General features: G+C 36.0%; 3 protein-coding genes across 7 annotated transcripts; 2 read left to right on the top strand and 1 right to left on the bottom strand.

Annotated features, from left to right (window-relative positions):
- Positions 1-52: 52 nt before the first annotated feature.
- uqcc6 (ubiquinol-cytochrome c reductase complex assembly factor 6) lies at positions 53-15,231 on the bottom strand. 2 transcript variants are annotated; one of them, XM_067437287.1, is made up of 3 exons: positions 15,097-15,231; positions 598-757; positions 53-297 (listed from the first exon to the last, which is right to left on the bottom strand). In XM_067437287.1, exons 2-3 carry the CDS (start codon positions 703-705, stop codon positions 202-204), a joined length of 204 nt encoding a protein of 67 aa, XP_067293388.1. In that variant the 5' UTR covers positions 706-757; positions 15,097-15,231; the 3' UTR covers positions 53-201. The 2 variants fall into 2 exon arrangements, with proteins under 2 accessions (XP_067293388.1, XP_067293387.1); XM_067437286.1 differs by lacking the exon at positions 15,097-15,231 and adding an exon at positions 1,773-1,891.
- On the top strand, positions 2,284-8,586 carry tdg.2 (thymine DNA glycosylase, tandem duplicate 2). Of its 2 annotated transcripts, none has more exons than XM_067437282.1 (11): positions 2,284-2,425; positions 2,769-2,841; positions 3,074-3,345; positions 3,428-3,621; positions 4,767-4,836; positions 4,920-5,055; positions 5,413-5,495; positions 5,759-5,853; positions 5,936-6,107; positions 6,258-6,380; positions 6,470-8,586. In XM_067437282.1, the coding sequence occupies exons 1-11, from the start codon at positions 2,419-2,421 to the stop codon at positions 6,529-6,531; spliced, it is 1,287 nt and encodes a 428-aa protein (XP_067293383.1). In that variant the 5' UTR covers positions 2,284-2,418; the 3' UTR covers positions 6,532-8,586. The 2 variants fall into 2 exon arrangements, with proteins under 2 accessions (XP_067293383.1, XP_067293382.1); XM_067437281.1 differs by having other exon boundaries at positions 6,465-8,586.
- On the top strand, positions 9,055-18,772 carry tdg.1 (thymine DNA glycosylase, tandem duplicate 1). Of its 3 annotated transcripts, none has more exons than XM_067437278.1 (11): positions 9,055-9,196; positions 9,780-9,840; positions 12,496-12,665; positions 12,781-13,034; positions 13,136-13,205; positions 14,254-14,389; positions 14,475-14,557; positions 14,637-14,731; positions 14,824-14,995; positions 15,099-15,239; positions 17,610-18,772. In XM_067437278.1, the coding sequence occupies exons 2-11, from the start codon at positions 9,782-9,784 to the stop codon at positions 17,744-17,746; spliced, it is 1,317 nt and encodes a 438-aa protein (XP_067293379.1). In that variant the 5' UTR covers positions 9,055-9,196; positions 9,780-9,781; the 3' UTR covers positions 17,747-18,772. The 3 variants fall into 3 exon arrangements, with proteins under 3 accessions (XP_067293379.1, XP_067293380.1, XP_067293381.1); XM_067437279.1 differs by having other exon boundaries at positions 9,075-9,196; positions 9,768-9,840; XM_067437280.1 differs by lacking the exon at positions 9,780-9,840 and having other exon boundaries at positions 9,082-9,196.
- Positions 18,773-18,882: the final 110 nt, after the last annotated feature.

Here is an 18,882-nt window from a genome sequence, read left to right as displayed (position 1 = left end):
AAGCATTAGATTCTAAAATGGTTAAAGAACTAGACAATAATAACACAAACAAGTCTTTTATATGACAACGGGAAACACAGTACACATATAAATAACTTTATTCACAGAATAAAATAACATTTGTATTATTTTACTGAGGCTTTGAAGAAAAAAAGATTTAATGTTTTTATACACAGTAGCTATGGAAATCAAAACAATGGGTCATCGTTTCTCAGACAGTGAGTCTGTCTGTCTTTCTTTCAAGCCAAGGAGTTCTGTTCGCAATTCTCCAGGCTTTGGTGGGACCTCTGGAATAGTCTATAATTTAAGAAGAATTAAAATAAAATAAATTAAAACATTGTTTATGCCGTACTTAAGCAACATGAAATTAAAAAATATCTAATTTATTTTTACACATTCTTGGTCTTGAATTTAGAACATGAACATTTGTTGATGCATGTCATTCCAAAAATAAATAAATAAAATCCCTACAGGCAATATGTAAAATTATAGAAATAAAATAGGTTGCAAATTGCAACTCACATTTACAGACAAGCATCAAGGTTGCACAAACACATAAATATATGCAAATGCACAAAACTTGATCTGGAAACTTACTAAATCAGGACGGTAATACTGATGCACAACCTGTGCTCCAGCAAACATTGACAACACACTGGCTCCAAACATCCTTAGATATCTTGGCCAAGAGACACCTGCTGGCATCCTTAAATCTCAGCTGGCAGACAAATCTTTTGTCAATTAAGAGAATTTATACCTAAAGAGAGAAAAAAGTTATTGCCCGAATAATTGTTTTACCCCTGGTTTCACCTATAATTACCTTATAATGCATGTTTCAGCTCTTTTAACTCTTAAAATATGTCAGTGCCATTGTTTTGTCTCAAGATGTACATCAGTAATGTTTATTTTTCCTAAGGACGTTTATAAAAACTACTTACACTACGTGCCTTCCCTAATTAAACTAAGGGTGGCTTAATATAACCTGTATGTGAAACCAGGCCTTAGTAGTTAAATAGGAAGGAAATGCTTAGGTTATGTTAACCCATTTTCACTATTTTAAATTATTTAATGTCTATTTTAAATAATAATAACAATACTTTTTATTATTAATAACATTTTATCTAAAGAATAAGTGCTGTCAAACAATTAATCACATCCAAAATATAGGTTTGTCTTTACATAATACGTGTGTGCACTGCATATAATTATTATATAAATACACATACATGCATGTATATATTTAAGAAAAACGTATTTATATTTACATTTATATATATGAATTATATAAATATATATAGCATACAAAATGCAAATAATTCTTAACTATATACACGCATGAGTGTGTATTTATATACATAATAATTACACACAGACAGTACATATATTATGTAAACACAAACCTTTATTTTGGATGTGATCAATCACAATTAATCGATTTAAGTGTATTTATAATAACCATTATCATTTTCCTAGGTTTACCTCACTACAGCTAGTCGTCTACAAGAGAGTAAATATACACGTTCATATAGGTCAATCAATGCTTATGTCAATGCAACTCAACAAAAAAAAAAATGTTTTTAACATTTAAGCTTTGCAAGTAAGTATAAGTATTTTATCAGTCAATTTTATTACACCAGTTTTGCTGTAAGGTCATTTTGTCACTGCTAGCTATCTCAAACCTAGCAACAAATTAAGTAAATGTGCTATTAAATGAAAAGAGTATTATATTTCCCACATTAAGCAGGATAAAATATGGACAACGATATACTAACCTTGTTAAGTTATAGTCGAAATAACAATACAGAGTAGTTTTCTAATACGACATTCAGCAGCAAAGGTTCTTGTTACATGTCTCACATGTTTGCATTGGAAGTGTTGTAAATCATGTTTATCATAGGGTGTACAGAAAATAATTATTTGCCCTAATTTCACTAAGCAAATGTTGAAAAACAATTAAATTGATTAAATAACATTTTAACTAAACTTATTTGAACACTAGTAATTTCACGCATACCATAAGATGCGTTTAATATAGAAATGCGTGAAGAAAAAAATACCACTACCCCTTTGTAGATAATGGTAGAGTCTAACAATGTGAAGCCAGCCATTAGAAAAATAACATGTATTATATAAAAGTGTGGATTTACGAATAGTAGTTTGTATTGATGTTTTAAAATTGAACAAAAATAATCGGTGTATATAATAAATAAATACACATGTAAAGCTTCACATCTAAATATGTGTAATCATGTCATACTTAATAGTGTCAGTAAAACGGGGACTTATATTTTGAATTTAGCCTTTGCCTTTGTTGACATTTTTACCTACACCGGCTTCATTCATCATGTGTAGCATCATTTAGCTTATATTTTCTGCATAAAATACTGATATGTGCCAGAAAAGGTCTGAAGAATATATATGGCAGGTAAGATTCATAACCCAAACGCACAGAAATATATCTGTATGTAACGAAACGAGTTATTTTATGCTTGTATGCGGTCAATTGTCCACATACAGTTCTTAGCTTATTGAATGCATAGAGCTAGTTTGCTGCCTGCATCCTAAAGTGCTGCCCAGAACAGGAGGCTACACTAGTCTTTAACGTGTATATTTCTAGATAGTGTGTATTTTATATTATCTTGTGATGTTTAATTAATAAGCCAAGCCTAATGAAAACGGGACGGATGTAACAAGAGAATGAACAAAGGGAGGTGTGGTTTACCAGCTGGCATATTAGTAACATAAACATGAATATTAATCTATTAAAGTAAGACCACCAATTAAGATGGAAGACAGGCAGTATTCATCTCTGACGGCCCCTATGGATTATCTTCAGTACTGGTAAGTTTGCCCAGCCCCAAAAGAACCCAAAAGAGTCAATACATCTTTTAAATAAACTAGTGATTTTTTTAAATAATGTGATTAAGATTAACATCTCGACAAATGCTCTCAAAATGGGATATGATGGTGTATGGTAAATGTGAAAGCACTGACAAGGAAAAGATCAGATTATTCCAAAATGTATCAAGTAAGTGCAGTGTTTCTCTCTGTCTTTGTACATTTGTCTTCACAGGTATCAAACCAGTCCCCAGCAGTACCAGCCGGAGCAGGTGCCACAGTATCACCAAATGGTTAATGCCGCCCAGTACACAGAGAGGCCCATGGAGGATAAAATCATGACTGATTTATCAGTGCATCAAGATCCATATCTGGATCAGCCTCATCAAGATTCATATGCGGATCAACCTCATCAGCCTCACCAAGATTCATATCTAGAGCACCCTCATCAAGATCCATATCTGGATCAACCTCAACAGCATCATCAGCCCTCTGTCCAACAACCAGGTATAGTCTTTTTCTCACAGCCCTTTTAACTGGGATATTTCTGCAGCCCATTTGTAAATTGTATCAAATATCTGTTTTGCAGCCCTTCCGACAACAACAGCAAAAGGAAAGAAAAGAGGAAGGCCTCTAAAAGGTGAAGGAAGGGAAAAGACAGATGCTGAGGAGTCTGCAAAGAAAGCAAAGAGGACGTTAGATCGGTTCAACGGCATGTCCGTGGAGGAGGTCATGGCTAAAAAGCTGCCAGACATCATCTCACATAATCTTGACATGCTGATTGTGAGTTATTGTTTCATATAATCTTTATAGTTTATTAATTGAGTATAAATGGCTTATTCATAAATCATATTGCATATATACACTGATCAGGCATAACATTATGACCACTGACAGGTGAAGTAATTAACAATGATTATCTCTTCATCATGGCACCTGTTAGTGGGTAAGATATATTAGGCAGCAAGTAAACATTTTATCCTCAAAGCACGAATATGGGCAAGCGTAAGGATTTGAGCAAGTTTGAGGGTGGAATTTTGATGCCTAGATGACTAGGTCAGAGCATCTCCAAAATTGCAGCTTTTGTGGGTTGTTCCCGGTCTGTAGTTGTCAGTATCTGTCAAGAGTGGTCCAAGCAAGGAACAGTGTTGAACCGAAGACAGAGTCATAGGCGGTCAAGGCTCATTGATGCACGTGGGGAGCGAAGGCTGGCCTGTGTGGTCCGATCAAACAGACAAGCTAGTGTAGATCAAAATGCTCAAGTTAATGCTGGTTCTGATAGAAAGCTGTCAGAATACACAGTGCATCGCAGTTTGTTGCGTATGGGTCTGCATAGCCGCAGACTATTCAGGGTGCCCATGCTGACACAGTCCACCGCCGAAAGCACCACGACCTCCTGTTTTCTGTGTGCGTTTCTTATCTGCGTAACACATGACACCAGGGTGCATTATAGGAAGAAGGCAAGCCGGCGGAGGCAGTGTGATGCTTTGGGCAGTGTTCTGCTAGGAAACTTTGAATCCTGACGTCCATGTGGATGTTACTTTGATACGTTCCACCTACCTAAGCATTGTTGCAGAACATCCACACCCTTTCTTGGAAACGGTATTCCCTAGTGGCTGTGGCTCTTCCAGCAGGATAATGCGCCTTGACACAAAGCAAAAATGGTTCAGGAATGGTTCGAGTAGCACAACAACGAGTTTGAGGTGTTGACTTGGCCTCCAAATTGCCCAGATCTCACTCCAATCGAGCATCTGTTGGATGTGCTGAACAAACAAGGACATGAAGGTTCTGCTGCTAACATCTTGGTGCCAGATACCACAGCACACCTTCAGGAGTCCAACACAATATTAGGTCATAATGTTATGCATGATCGGTGTATATCATATTTGTTTGTTTATTATTCTATGACATTTTTACTAATTTTATAGATCGGCATTAATCCTGGACTGTTGTCAGCCTATAAGGGAAGGCATTATCCAAATCCTGGGAACCATTTTTGTATGTATTATTCAGCAGATTTCATTCTTTTTAAAAGGCTGTTTATATATTTATACTTGTTTTTTAAATTGAATGTCTTATAGGGAAGTGCTTGTTTCTCGCCGGGCTGACTGAAGAACAGCTGAACCACATGCACGATCAGACACTACCTGAACGTTATGGCATTGGTTTCACCAATATGGTAGAGAGGACCACACCTGGGAGTAAAGACTTATCAAAGTAAGAGTTTAACATTATCCATGAAAAATGGTGCGGTCACATATTTACTGTTGTACGGCCAATTTTCTCAAAATCCAGTCATTTAAAATGGAATTTCACATGAGGGTGATAGATTTACCCACGACTTCACAATGGGTTAAAGTTGATCTCACAAATTCACTGCATTGACCAACAGAAAGCTGCTTGGTTTGAAAGTGGCATCTTTGTGAGCTGAGCTTCGTGAAGTCGATGCACTATTAAAATATTTAGCTGACATTTCGCTCATGCGACTGCACCTTAAAATGAGCCCTAATGTGATGTTGAGTCCTTAGAAGCTTGATGTGAGTACATTTGATAAAAATAAGTATTGTTTTGCAGCAAAGAGATCCGTGAAGGTGGCCACCAGCTTTTGGAAAAGCTTCAGAAGTACAGACCTTTAATCGCTGTGTTCAATGGAAAATGTAAGTCTAAATTCTCATTTATATTATAGTCCCAAACTATAGTGTTTTAACCGAAAGCAACTTGCAGTGGCATATCTTAAAATATGTCAGCACCATTGTTTTGTCTCAAGATGGACACCAGTTTTAATTTTCTAAGGGACCTTTATAAAAGCTACTTAAATGTCCTAATTGAACATACTGAACTAATATAAGGTCTAATACTGGCTTAATCTAAGCCTTGTCTGTGAAACCAGGCCATTGTGTAATTGAATCCTTTATTTCAGGTATTTATGAAACATTTTGCAAGGAGATTTTTGGAGTGAAGGCCAAGAACTTAGAGTTCGGATTGCAGCCCTACAAAGTGCCAGAAACTGAGACGGTACGAGTTTCTTTCTTGATAATACTTTGGAGTTTCCTGCTTAAAGTTGCATATTGATTAGATATGAGGTTCTGTTGTCCAGGTTTGCTATCTGATGCCATCATCAAGCCCACGCTGCGCTCAGTTTCCTCGCGCTCAGGACAAAGTGCACTTCTACATCAAGCTTAAAGAGCTCAGGGATCAGCTGAAGGGAGAGGTGAAGACACACGAGATCCAAGAGACAAACTACACATTTGATGTGTCTCTTGCCAAAGGTGAAGAGTTTCACAATTTACAGTCGGAATGAGATGGAATTTGGGAATCTTTTTTTTTCTTTTTTCTATTGGGACGTATATGCGAGCACAATATTCCAAGGTGACTCAAACATGTTGTGAACCAAAGTCTTTTTTTGTGATTTATTCTAGAGGATGCCAAAAGAATGGCAATCAAAGAAGAGCAGCATGACCCGGAGTACGAGAAGACCTGTGCACATGGATCATGGGGGGAACCACAGCAAGCGTTTGGAGTCCCTCCGTCTACAGATACAGGCAAATACATATTGTGTTCTGAAAGAATATGAACAATTTTATGTGTCGGGTCGGGTGCTTGTAATAATTGTCAACAATCTCTAGATCAGGCTACGGACAACCGGTGGACAATGCAGCCGTTTGCAGACCAGATTCCAGACATCAGATGTAGCAACAACAACCGAACAACCTGAGAAAAGTAGTTATCGCACAAAGACTGTTTGTATACACTGCATGTACTGAGAAGGACCAACTAAAAACATTTTTTTTTAATTGTTTTATTTAATATTTTAATATGTTTTGGCTATGTTTCTGAGTGATGATGCTGAGTCGTTACCTGGAATATTTAATGTGTGTGTGTGTGTTTGTGTGTGTGTGTGTGTGTGTGTGTGTGTGTGTGTGTGTGTGTGTGTGTGTGTGTGTGTGTGTGTGTGTGTGTGTGTGCGCCTTTCTTTATATTACATTGTGGGGATCCCCATAAGGATAGTAAAACCTGAGATGACCTACATGACACTTTTCAAAAGGCCTATAAATCATACAGGATTATGTTTTTTGAAAATGTCAAAATGCAGAATGTTTCCTGTGATGGGTAGGTTTAGGGGCAGGGGCAGTGTAGGGGGATAGAATTTACAGTTTTTATGGTATAAAAACCATTATGCCTATGGAGAGTCTCCACAAAGATAGTGAACCAGACGTGTGTGTGTGTGTGTGTGTGTGTGTGTGTGTGTGTGTGTGTGTTGTGTGAGATAAAGCTTTGTTACTTAAGACCTTGAATGAATGCAAGACTTTCTGTTTGTTAATTTTGTGCCTCTATTTTTTTTAAAGGATCTTATTTTTTTTAAGGAAACTTTAATCATACACTACCGTTTAAAAGTTTGTGGTTCGTACGATATTTTAAAGAAACAAACTTTCTATTCATCAATGAATTTCACAAGGTTTCTACAAAAGTATTAAAGGGGTGGTTCTGTTTTTTTTTTCTTCTAGGCTTGGTTGTGTTTATGGGGCGCAGTATAACATGTCTTAATACTTTCCTTTTTTTTATGCCGTATTTTTCTTATATTTTACCTTTATTCCACACCGCTGTCTCCACTGTCATTTGAACGGCTCGTTTGCTTCCTGCTTCTATGAAGCCCATCCCTCCGAAAAACGCAATGGTCTTAGATTAGTTAGATGGCCAAATGTAGTTTCATGTATTTTTATTGGCTGAAGTGCCAAGCGCAGGTTGTCCGGAAATCCCACGCCCCTTACCTTTACAGGCAGAAGTCACATCTGCAGTGACTAGCAAGGGTTTATGATGTCACCAACCCGGGAAGAAGCTCTTTGTAGTCTAAACCGGCCGTTTTTGTAGGCAATAAACTGCCATAACTTTAAAAGACTATCTCCATTTGCATTTAATTTTTAGTGCTGTAACTTTGCAGATACTTTTTATGCTGAAGCAGCAACATTACACACTAAATACATTTTAAAAAGTGAAATCGCATGCAACCACCCCTTTAAGTTAAACTGTTTCCAACATTGATAATAATAAGAAATGTTTCTTGATCACCAAATCAGCATATTAGAATGGTTTCTGAATGAATTCAAATTTATTTTAAAATATATCTTTTTTTAATTTTGTAGTAATACTTCACAATATTAAGGTGTTTATAATAAATAATAAATGCAGCCTTGGTGAGCAGAAAAAAAAATGTTTTAAAAAAATCTTACCGACCCCAAACGTTTTAATGGTATTGCATGTTGACTTTTTTTCCCTTAAATAGTTGCATATTTACTCAATTTATACATTTCTGTGCTATTGGGATTATTCTGGGAAGACCTAATATTTGACATGCACATGTTTTTCTATAGGAGTATTTAAGTGTAACATATTTGCAAACCAAGACTGGCCTCTTCAAGAGGTTTATCACTGTGCATGCCTACAATGCATGGATTTATATGGCATGCTCAATCCCACATTATGGTGCTTATTGAATACTGATCACTCAATTTACCTCATTTTGAATGGTATTTCTAGACTTTTTAGAATGGTTTTGTTATTTTGCCATCAGTGGGCATAACTGTTTAGTCCCATTTATACCTGTTTTGTTGCATCATAATAACCCAGCTTCATTGTTGCTGTGAGAATTCTGTATTATGTATGTTATTCTGTAAGTTGTATTTTATTTTTTATATGTATGTATTATTAATGGAACTGTTTTAAAGCAAATAAAAGCAAATATTACGAAAAGGCAAGTGTATTAGTCATTGTCACAGTTAAAAACTAAAAAAATATATCGGGATCGAAGAACCATTGGCTCGTGTAGACAATCACGTGATACAATGTGCTGTTTCTCTTCGAATCGTGAAGAAGAAAAAAATCGTTTATTAACAGCAAAACGAGATGCAAGTGTGGCCACACTTGAATTTTTGTTGTTGTTGCTAAACGGGTAAATAGATTTTTATATATTTATGTAATCGCAGCCAATAGGAAGCTAGTTGTGAAGCGTTTAAATGTCACAGGAGACCAGGGCCATACTATTAACTTAAGAGGGGTACGGCTTTTCATAGCCATGCTAAAATTGAGATAAATCTAAAAGCGTGGAATACGGTTTCAAATGTTACATTTAGAATACTTATAGTAAATAATAAAATAAGATAATTTGATTTCATTTTTTACATTAAACGGAAGAAATAGACACGCCGTCCCCATAACACCCCCAGTACTGTTGTTTTAGTTTACTCCACTGTCAAATTGATTTCTCGCTGTTGGTCTCGTCTTTGTTGCTTTCACCGGTTTTGTTACTAAAACGAGCAAAATCAACATTTCAGTGGACTATCGTGCGAATCATATCACAACGGTACGTATTAATTTAACAAATAAGAGATTAATTTGATTAATAACACTATGGAAATGTGATTTATATCGATAGAAGCGCGCTGCACAGTTAGCTAGCGACCATCATTCATTGTACTCAATGAATTGGCAGACTAGGCCAGCGTTAGCCGATCATGCTAACAGTATCACACATACTTTATTTTTCTTTAAGAAAAACAATAAATCTTTGACGTTTACCTGCTGGAATAATATGTGATGGCAAAATGTATTTAAGTTCGTAATGTACCGCAGTTTAAAGTAAACTACTGCCTGCTGTGACAAGAAAAGTGTTGCGAGATGTCCATTGTGATTACGTGGAGTGTTTAAAATCCAGCACACTGAACCTTTTCTGCTCTGGTTTTTACATTTAAGCCAACCTAGACTGGATATGTTTGATATTCACTTAGGAATGCATTTTGGAGTTTTATATAATTTAACTTTTTAAGATTAAGTCATCTATAAGTACGCCTATAGAAAGGGCATTATAAATATTCTCCTGTGAGAGTACCACTGAAATTGCTGTTGATATGAACACAAATACTGATTTATTTAAGTAAATCTCGTAGAGATGGATGAAAGGCTCTATGGATCTTTGCCCCATGCCCCCTCGGAATACCTCCAACAATGGTGAGTGTCCCCCATTTGTCATCAATTGGCGCCAAGATTAATTACGATCCCACTGATATTATTATGCTGTTATAATAACATTCAGCACTTCAGTCTGATTTTGAATGCTACTAACCTGTCTGTACCGCAATGCACGAGTCACCAATAACGAGTTATTGAACACCTGCCTTGATGTTGCTACTTGTGTTTGTTTTGAAAACTGTTGTGCTCCTGCAGTTATTAACATGTTCTTTTGCAGCAAAACTACGATGAAGGTTGCATTAATTATATGCTTTCATCAAACTACACACTTTCTATGTAAGAGATACAGTGCCATCCACTAATATTGGCACCTTTGATAAATATGAGCTAAGGTGGCTGTGAAAATAAATCTGCGAAATCTCACAAAATTCTAACCATTCATCAAAGTAAAAAAAATCTCGCATTATGAAATAAATGTGTGTGTATTTTCTTTTCTTTTTTTAAAAAACATGGTGACCACAATTATTGGCACCCCTGTACATTCTTATGAGTAAAATATCTCTAAAGTATATTCCCAATCATCTTAAGGTTGTTTTTTGTGTGTGTGTGTTTTAAAGCACACCAGGGTGACTAGGAACATGAAATTGTCCAGCCATGACTTCCTGTTCTACAGCAATATGGAAACTCAAGGCCAAATCCCCTAAATCATTCATCACAATGAGTTAAACCCAAGAATATAATGCTGATGTGCACCAAAAGATTGAAAAAGAAGCATTGAAATCCCAATTTTCACCATCAGGGCAAAAATTAAGATGCTCCATTCAACTAAAAGTGTTACAAATCTGCCTGGAAGAGGATGGGTGTCTATATTGCCTCCTACTCCAGCACATTCAGTTGTCAGACACGACTGGACCTTCAAACGGGATCGGGTTCTATGGTTAGATAGAACTATAAAAAGAGCTTTTTGGCTGCAAACCCACCAGATGTGTTTGGTGCAAACAGGGATAAAAAGTAGCCTATGTTTTTTAGTTTGAGGTCTTAGACATCTTGTTCAGATACATGGTATCATGGATTCTATCAAATATCAACCGATAAAAAAATCTAAATCTGATGGCCTCTGCTAGAAATCTTACAATTGGCAATAGTTGGATCTTCTATTAGGAAAATGATCAAAAACAAACATCAAAAGATATTCTGTATGGAGGAATGGTCTCTGATCTCATGTCAGGTGTTTGTAGAACAAGACTCAGAGCTGTTATCTTGGGAGAAAGGATAAACATTATGATCATCATTTTTTTATGATCAAAAGGATAAACAATTTCAATGTATTCCCACAGCCGCCCTTTGCTCATATTAACCAAGGGTACCAATATTAGTGGAGGGCAATTTTTGTTGTTGACAGTTGCTACATATTTTTGTTTAAGTAGTAATTATATCTAGTTATTAAACTATCTTAATGTTTATTTTAGTTGTAAATATTTATATTTATATATATAAATATATATATTAGTTGAATTATTAGCTATACTACTACTACTAATAATAGATAATAAATATATAATAAATATAATAGTGCAAATGTATTTTTATTAATTTAATTGTTAAATGTTAAGTGTTTCTTGTTGAGTAAGACTTGAGTATGATTTAATTAGAAATGTTCTAGAAATTATTTAAACCATATTTTAATGTGTATTTTAAATGTTTGATAAAAACTGTATTTAATATACAATTATGCCGTTATATTTATGCAAATGTTTGCTATCTAAGTGTTTAAAAAGTATTTCTTTGTTTTGTTTATTGTTAAATTTTTTACTTGCCTTAAAAATGCCTTATTTACTTTACTTTTAAACTCCATTGTTTCCACAGTGGATGCTATTCTTTTATAACATTTATGCCATTTATCGTAAAAAGGATTAAATAATAGTAATTAAGTTTAACTATTGGCACAGAATATTGGGCAAACTATTTCGAACGTATAAGGTACGGTTAGTGATTTCTGAGAAACACTGTTGATATTTGAAATTAACCCAGACAAACGCAGCCCTCCCTTCATTGCCTTGCCCCAAAATTCATAAACACGCAATGTCAATGTCTCTATCATAGCAAAAGCGAAGCAAAATAAGGCTCTGAAATATAAAGCATATATAAAGAAAGAGCTAAAAATTAACATACAGATCACAAGCAGCAAGAGTTTGCTTGTTAGTCGCCAGTTCCAAACAAACAGTGACGCTCAAAACGAATAACTAGCTAGCGTTACAACAACGGCATATCTTGGAGCAGAAACAACATAACCTGTGTCCAGGTTTTAGGTCTTTCCACTTAGGTCTCTCTAGCGCTGGAAAGTGTTTCTAATATTAACGTAGGTTCTAAAGCTCTTGCCTGATCATAATAATCCTTCTTTTTCCAGTGATATTCCTCTGACCTTTTCTCGTTTGTAATGTCTCTCAGCCTTCTCTCTCTGTCTACAGTCTGTCTTCAAATCTCCTTCTTGCTCACTCCCTCTCCTCCCCATCATGTGTGCACACGCCCCCCTACTGCTGATTGGCTACTAGTGTGTTGTGCCGCTTGGTCCGATCCACTATCAACAGCATTTCTCAGAAATTGCTTACTGCAGCTTTTAAATATGTGCTTGTAGAATTACAGAAGTATAAGTTGGACTGACAACTTCCGCCCCTGTTTTTATTTTTCAAATAGGGTTCAGTCAGCTCAGCAACATCTGCAGGCCCTTCAAGCTCAGTATCCTCACATGGCTAATGGCAATGCTGGTTTTATGATGGAGGGACCCAGAGAGGACGGGGTCATGCAGCAGATGCCTGTACACCCAGAGGATGCTGCCCAACAGGCTGCTGCTGCTGCACAGAAAGGTAGTTTTCCAGTGCCGTGTATTTTCAAACATTAGAATTAAGCTAGGCAAACTGAATGCAAACTCTCATGTAGCTTTAAGCGAGTCAAAGTGTTTTTGTATTTTTCCCATTTAAGCACCTGCTAAAAAGAGAGGCAGGCCAGCGAGCAAAGAACCCAAACCCAAAGGTGAACCTAAAGCCAAACCTGGACCTAAACCCAAGAAAGCTAAGGAGGATAAGGAGGCCCCGCCTGCTGAAGGACAGGAGAAGATTGATGGAACCTTCAAGAAAGTCAAGAGGAAAGTCGATCGTTTTAAGGGCATGTCGGAGGAGGAAGTCATGAAGAAGACACTGCCTGACATCCTTATCCCCAATCTGGACTATGTCATTGTAAGTTGTTATGGTTTTTGTATTAAGTATGATGAAAAATGTTAAAACAAAAATGGCACTGAACCCAAATGACTGAAATGAATCTTATTATTATGGTGCAGATTGGAATTAATCCAGGGTTGATGGCGGCCTACATTGGAAGATGGTTCCCTGGACCAGGAAATCACTTTTGTAAGTAGGCTCCTGTTCTACTCTTTAACACCATTATGTTTGTTATTATCTTTTAATGTAAAAAGATATTTTAGATTATTATATTATGTAATTTACATTATTGCTAATGTAAATATTAATATATATTTTACTATCATTATTATTATTAATAATATATAAAAAATCTAAAAAGTTATTTACAAATATAAAAAGAGAAATATTCTTAGGTCAATAACTGAGATAATATAAACGCAATATTTGAATACAATAGAAATTATATTGTACCAATTTGTTGTCTTGTACTAATATTTTTTTAAATTGTAACTGATCTTTAAACTATTATATTTTGTATGACCGTTAATTATATAACAATTACTAATATTCATTTAATATTATTTATTAGTAGTATTAATAATAATGATTAATATCATAGCATTTTAAACGTTGTTGTTTACAAATATAAAAAAAGGTATTTTATATTGTTAGTGTTAATTAATATCAATATAATTATTATATAAATGCAGCAATAATGTTTTATAAAGAATGTAAATGGTTACAATCAATAAAACATGTTTTTTTTTTTTTAATTCAGAAAATATATCAATGGACATTTTTTAAATGGTTTCTCCTGGAATAATTTTAGAATTTCTATTAAATATTAAATTGATAAATCAAAAATATATAAATATTCTGTGTAATTGTTGTTGTTAGTGGTATAAACCGGGTATGCCTGATTTTGTATATTAATAGGTTTTACTAATTTAAAAATAGTTTTAAAATTTTGTAATCACTTCATATTTAAATACTGTGATTGCCATATTATATATATATATCTCATGATTAGTCACATACAGTATATATTTTTCTTAAATTATATTTATAAACAAGATAAATGATATATACAGTATATGTATGCAAATATATCTTAAATATATACATGCATGTGTGTGGGTGTATTTATACAGTATATACATAAGGATACACTAGACACACAAATATATATATATATATACAATATTTAAAATAACAAATAAACTGTTCAATATCTCTCATTTTGTCAATCTTTAAGGGAAGTGCCTGTTCCTGTCTGGATTCACAGAGAAGCTTCTAAATCACATGGATGATCATAGTTTGCCTGAGAAATACGGCATCGGCTTCACAAATATGGTAGAGCGAGCGACTCCAGGAAGCAAAGATCTCTCTAGGTGTGTAATATATTCATGCTGCTTTTATTCATGAGTGAAAGCCATGCTGTTCTTCTAACCTGGTTTACTTGTCACCCTTCTGCAGCAAGGAACTTCGAGAAGGTGGTAAAATCTTAGTGGAAAAATTAAAGAAATACAAGCCACTCATAGCGGTTTTTAACGGGAAATGTAAGTTTGTTAAGATGTTAAGAATGTGAAGAATACAACCGATACGAAGACGTGCATTTAACAATTACATGTGTTTCAGGTATTTATGAAATGTTCTGTAGGGAGATATTTGGGAAAAAGCCCAAAACACTTGAGTTTGGCCTACAGCCTCACAAAATTCCTGATTCTGAGACGGTAAGAAACCTTTTTTCGGGGGTTCCTTGCATGATAAAAGCAAAACTATATCAAATTTTAGATAAATGTTGCATACTGTTGCTTTTCCATAGGCGCTGTATCTAATGCCGTCGTCCAGCGCCCGCTGTGCTCAGTTTCCTCGTGCTCAGGACAAAGTGCATTTTTACATCAAGCTCAGAGAGCTCCGAGATCAGCTGAAGGGTGTGATGAAGAGCAAGGAGGTTGAGGAAGTGAAATATACCTTTGATCTCGGCTTGGCCAAAGGTACAAACAGAACTTTTATGATTGCCCTTCTTTTCTTAATCATATTATGAGTGATGTACATACAATTATGGACTGTCAAAAAACACTTCCTTCTCACTTACAGAGGATGCCAAGAGGATTGCCGTCAAGGAAGAGCAGTATGATCCGGGTTATGAGGCAGCTTTTGGAGGAGCTTATGGAGAACAACCACCTGAAGGGGGCCAAAGCAATGGAATTTGTAACTTCTCCACATCGGAGGAGACAGGTTGGTACCATCTATCTTCTGCGGAACACAAAAGAAGAATTTATATTTATATATATATATATATATATATATATATATATATATATATATATATATATAATATCTTCTTCATTGAAGTTTAACTTCCCTTTTGCACATTCGACCTTCCCCAACTCAAACATCACAAACACAGCTCTTTTAGGTGATTGTGAAGGCATGTCACAACCTTTCAATATAAGGTCCAGCATATTAGGAAGACTTTTAGCTGTGTTATGTGTCATGAGTAGGTTAACGCGCAAATAGTGTATATTGTGGTACCGAGCATGATACCAAGTCGGTACTGAAATTTTAAAAAATCTGCCGCTTTGAGTGTTATTGAGCAGAATTGTAAACACCTCTGACTGTCCATTGTGCTCATGCACTCATCAAACATGTCTGTGATTGGCTGTAATGACCAGCACTTCACAAAGATGTTGTAACTATACATCATTGAGAGAGTGCTTACACAGATACACACAGAGCATTTAAATGCAGGCGCCTATCAGCATACCGGTCCGATGGTTGACGCCTGCTTGTGCTCTCAAACGTTCCCGCTTTCAAAACCCTTCTGTGTGTTTTCAAACGCTGCCGTGCGTTGATCATTTTTGCCAGTCACAGCCACATATGATGAGTGCGGGAGCACAATGGCCAGTCAGAGGTGTTTAAGATTACAGCTCAACAGCGCTCATAGTTTCACATTTAAAAATGTCAGTACTGATTTGGTATCAAGTCGGTACTTTTGACACTACATGCGAATGTGAGCGTTTTGCTGTAAATAAACCCATCCAACGAATGTTCATTTTTGACATGGCGCACCACAAGAGTTTGAGGCTTTCTACACTGGACACATCAAAGTAAACAATATAAACTGAAACATTTATTTTTCTGAATGGTTGATGATGCTATAAGTGTCCATTGTAGCGCATGGCATCACAATGCCCCATTCACTTTTGACGTGTTCATGACTGTTCATTCCTTAAAGGTCTAATTGCAGCTAATTTTCACGTGCACTCCTTGACCTGAAACTGAATGTCCTTTCCCATGTGACACATCAGCCATGTTGAGCTGGAAAGAGATTGACAGATTTGAGCGGAGTACTTTTGCTTGGCTTGATTTGTACACTTTTTGGGGGAGATAAACCTATGAATAACATCTTAATAGTAGTCAACGAAGAGTAAACTGGGTTAAAGGAATAATTCATCCGAAAATGATGCCATAATTTACTCACCCTGAAGCCTTGCTAGTTGTATATGACTTTTTTCAGCCGAACACAATCGGGAGTTATATTAAATCATATCCTTCCCAGCTTTGTAATGGCATTGAAAAGTTTTTGAAACTCCAAAAAGCACATCCATCCATCATAAAAGTAATCCATACGACTCCGGTGGGTTAATAAATAGCTAAAGCGATGCAATGAGTTTTTATGAGAAAAATATCCATATTTCAAACTTTATAAACTATAATCACTGGGTTCCGGCAGAAGGGTGGCCTCGACGAGAGTTGAGTTCTGGCAGAAGGGTGACCTCTGACCCGACGTAGCTTCTCTTATATCGAAATCTTCCAACATTTTTCTTCTAATTCTTAATTCTGAAATTTAGGCCGTAGATAGTGCTCGAATGGAACGAGACTGACCCGGAGGTCCGGGAGTTATCCCCGGTCAAAGGCGTACTTTTGTCGGCTTATATCTCGGGAATGGACCAGGCAAGACATTCGAAACGTCCCTGAGACGCGTTACTTATGTGGTCCGGCAAGGGCCCGAAGGGGTCCTTCCCACCCGAGTTTGAGTGTGCTGGGACTTTCCGTTCCCGAGTTATGAGCGATTTCGTGACCTTTTGTTTTGCTCTATCCTCTGTGCTTCCCTACATTAAATAGGGTTAATAATATATAATTTTCTTCATGTATCAAGTTCGCGGTGTTAAATGACAGTTTTTTTCCTCGCCTTATCTTTCAATGTCATGCGTTTTAAGTCGGGTCAAAGGTCACCCTTCCACCGGAAATTAATTTGACTCTAAAGTGCGTGCAGCTGGTCCCAGAAGCCAGTAATTATAGTTTATAAAGTTTTAAATATGGATATTTTTTTCTTTAGAAGGCATTTAATAGCCCACTGGAATCGGATGGATGTGTTTTTTGCAGCTTAAAAACTATTCAATGGAATTATGAAGCTGGGAAGATCCAGGATATTATTTAATATAACTGATTGTGTTTGACTGAAGGAATACACCTAGTATGGCTTGAGGGTGAGTAAATTATGGGATAGTTTAGATTTGAGTGAACTTCTTCTCTAAGAGTTTAACATTGAACAAATCATACATACTTCACCTTTAATATCGATTTCTGTGTTCAAACCTCCAGCCAACGCAGCTGAGAAGGCGCCCACGAATCCAAACGCTGTTAGCCAAGTTCAGGACGGTCAGTGGATGACGCAGTCTTTCGCCGATCAGATCCCAGACATCGGCAGCTCCTCTCAAGCCCAACCCTGGGGTGTATGAGGACAGACCATGGCGAGGGACTTCAGATGAAGCCTGTCGGAGGAGTTCCTGTGTTCTTCCAGAGATGCTGTGCCTCCTACATTCTCAGAATCGAACCCAGGAGTCTTAAAGTGCACTGGTGTCTTTCTCCTGTGCGCTGCTGTGACGACTGTTACATTATAATTTCAGGAACGATTTGAGGAATCACAGTATCATACAAGGTGGCCCAACTTGCACAAGGAGAATCCAATGGCTGCTATGCTTTTAAAGAAACTGTACCTCTGAACTTCAATTGGGGGCCTTTGGGATCTCGAATGCCTCTTTATTAAAGAGAACTGTTTTTGCAATGAATTTCACTTAGACCCTTTAGAAATTAGCATTTCTATGGAATTGGAATATTTACTCATCTTTTACATTTAGTGGTTTAGAGACATTGACGTTACTTTCAGTAGTTTAGTGTACGAGGTTCTGAGCACTGGTTTATTGCATTATGTGATATCAGGGACTGATACTTGATTTGTTCAAAAGGAGCGTTCACTATTATTTCAGTTGATATTTTTAGATGGGACGTATTGTTGTCAGTTTCTGTAGTAATGTTTTAAGTTTTAACTACCCAATTTTTTTAAAGTGTACATTTTAAAGATCATACTGCCAAATCCACAAGGATAACATTTAAACAATATTTTGTTACTATCATCATGTGACAAATTGGGTATTTTTACATGTTGGATGGATGCAGCCATGATGGTTTTAAGAACTTTTATGATGCCACTGCAAGATAAATTACTGATTGTAAATGTCTTTAAATGTTTTCCTTGTGAGGAAGCTTCAACATCACTGTTTGAAAAAATGCACACAATCACCTCTCCGCCTTCAATACTGTAAAACAGACTACAGTATGACTATTTCTACAATCGAAGATGGCTGAACTAATCGTGAGCGTGCCATAATTTATGGAATTATCCACATGCTCTTATTTGGTGCTATTTTGACTCCTTATGTAAACATCATTTTTTTTTTTTGTTCATTAAAATACAATTATCCTGATTTCTACTTGTGCATATTTATTTCTCTTTTATATACAATATATTAGTGCGAATAGCTTAAAGTGATAGAAAATGTGTAATTCTATATTAACATTGTAAATGATCTGTAAT

This window comes from Pseudorasbora parva, chromosome 25 (assembly GCF_024679245.1).
Source record: "Pseudorasbora parva isolate DD20220531a chromosome 25, ASM2467924v1, whole genome shotgun sequence".
NCBI lineage: Eukaryota > Metazoa > Chordata > Actinopteri > Cypriniformes > Gobionidae > Pseudorasbora > Pseudorasbora parva.
The sequence above is the reverse complement of the archived record's forward strand: the minus strand, read 5'-3'. Positions and strand labels throughout refer to the sequence as shown.

Coding starts and splice junctions, on each gene's coding strand:
- uqcc6 (XM_067437287.1), bottom strand. CDS start 705: ATGCCAGCAGGTGTCTCTTGGCCAAGATATCTAAGGATGTTTGGAGCC. Junction 298..597: donor AGTATTACCGTCCTGATTTA/GTAAGTTTCCAG, acceptor CTTAAATTATAG/ACTATTCCAGAGGTCCCACC.
- tdg.2 (XM_067437281.1), top strand. Junction 3,622..4,766: donor ATAATCTTGACATGCTGATT/GTGAGTTATTGT, acceptor CTAATTTTATAG/ATCGGCATTAATCCTGGACT. Junction 5,496..5,758: donor CGCTGTGTTCAATGGAAAAT/GTAAGTCTAAAT, acceptor CCTTTATTTCAG/GTATTTATGAAACATTTTGC.
- tdg.1 (XM_067437278.1), top strand. CDS start 9,782: ATGGATGAAAGGCTCTATGGATCTTTGCCCCATGCCCCCTCGGAATAC. Junction 9,841..12,495: donor TCGGAATACCTCCAACAATG/GTGAGTGTCCCC, acceptor TTTTTCAAATAG/GGTTCAGTCAGCTCAGCAAC. Junction 13,206..14,253: donor TGGACCAGGAAATCACTTTT/GTAAGTAGGCTC, acceptor TCAATCTTTAAG/GGAAGTGCCTGTTCCTGTCT.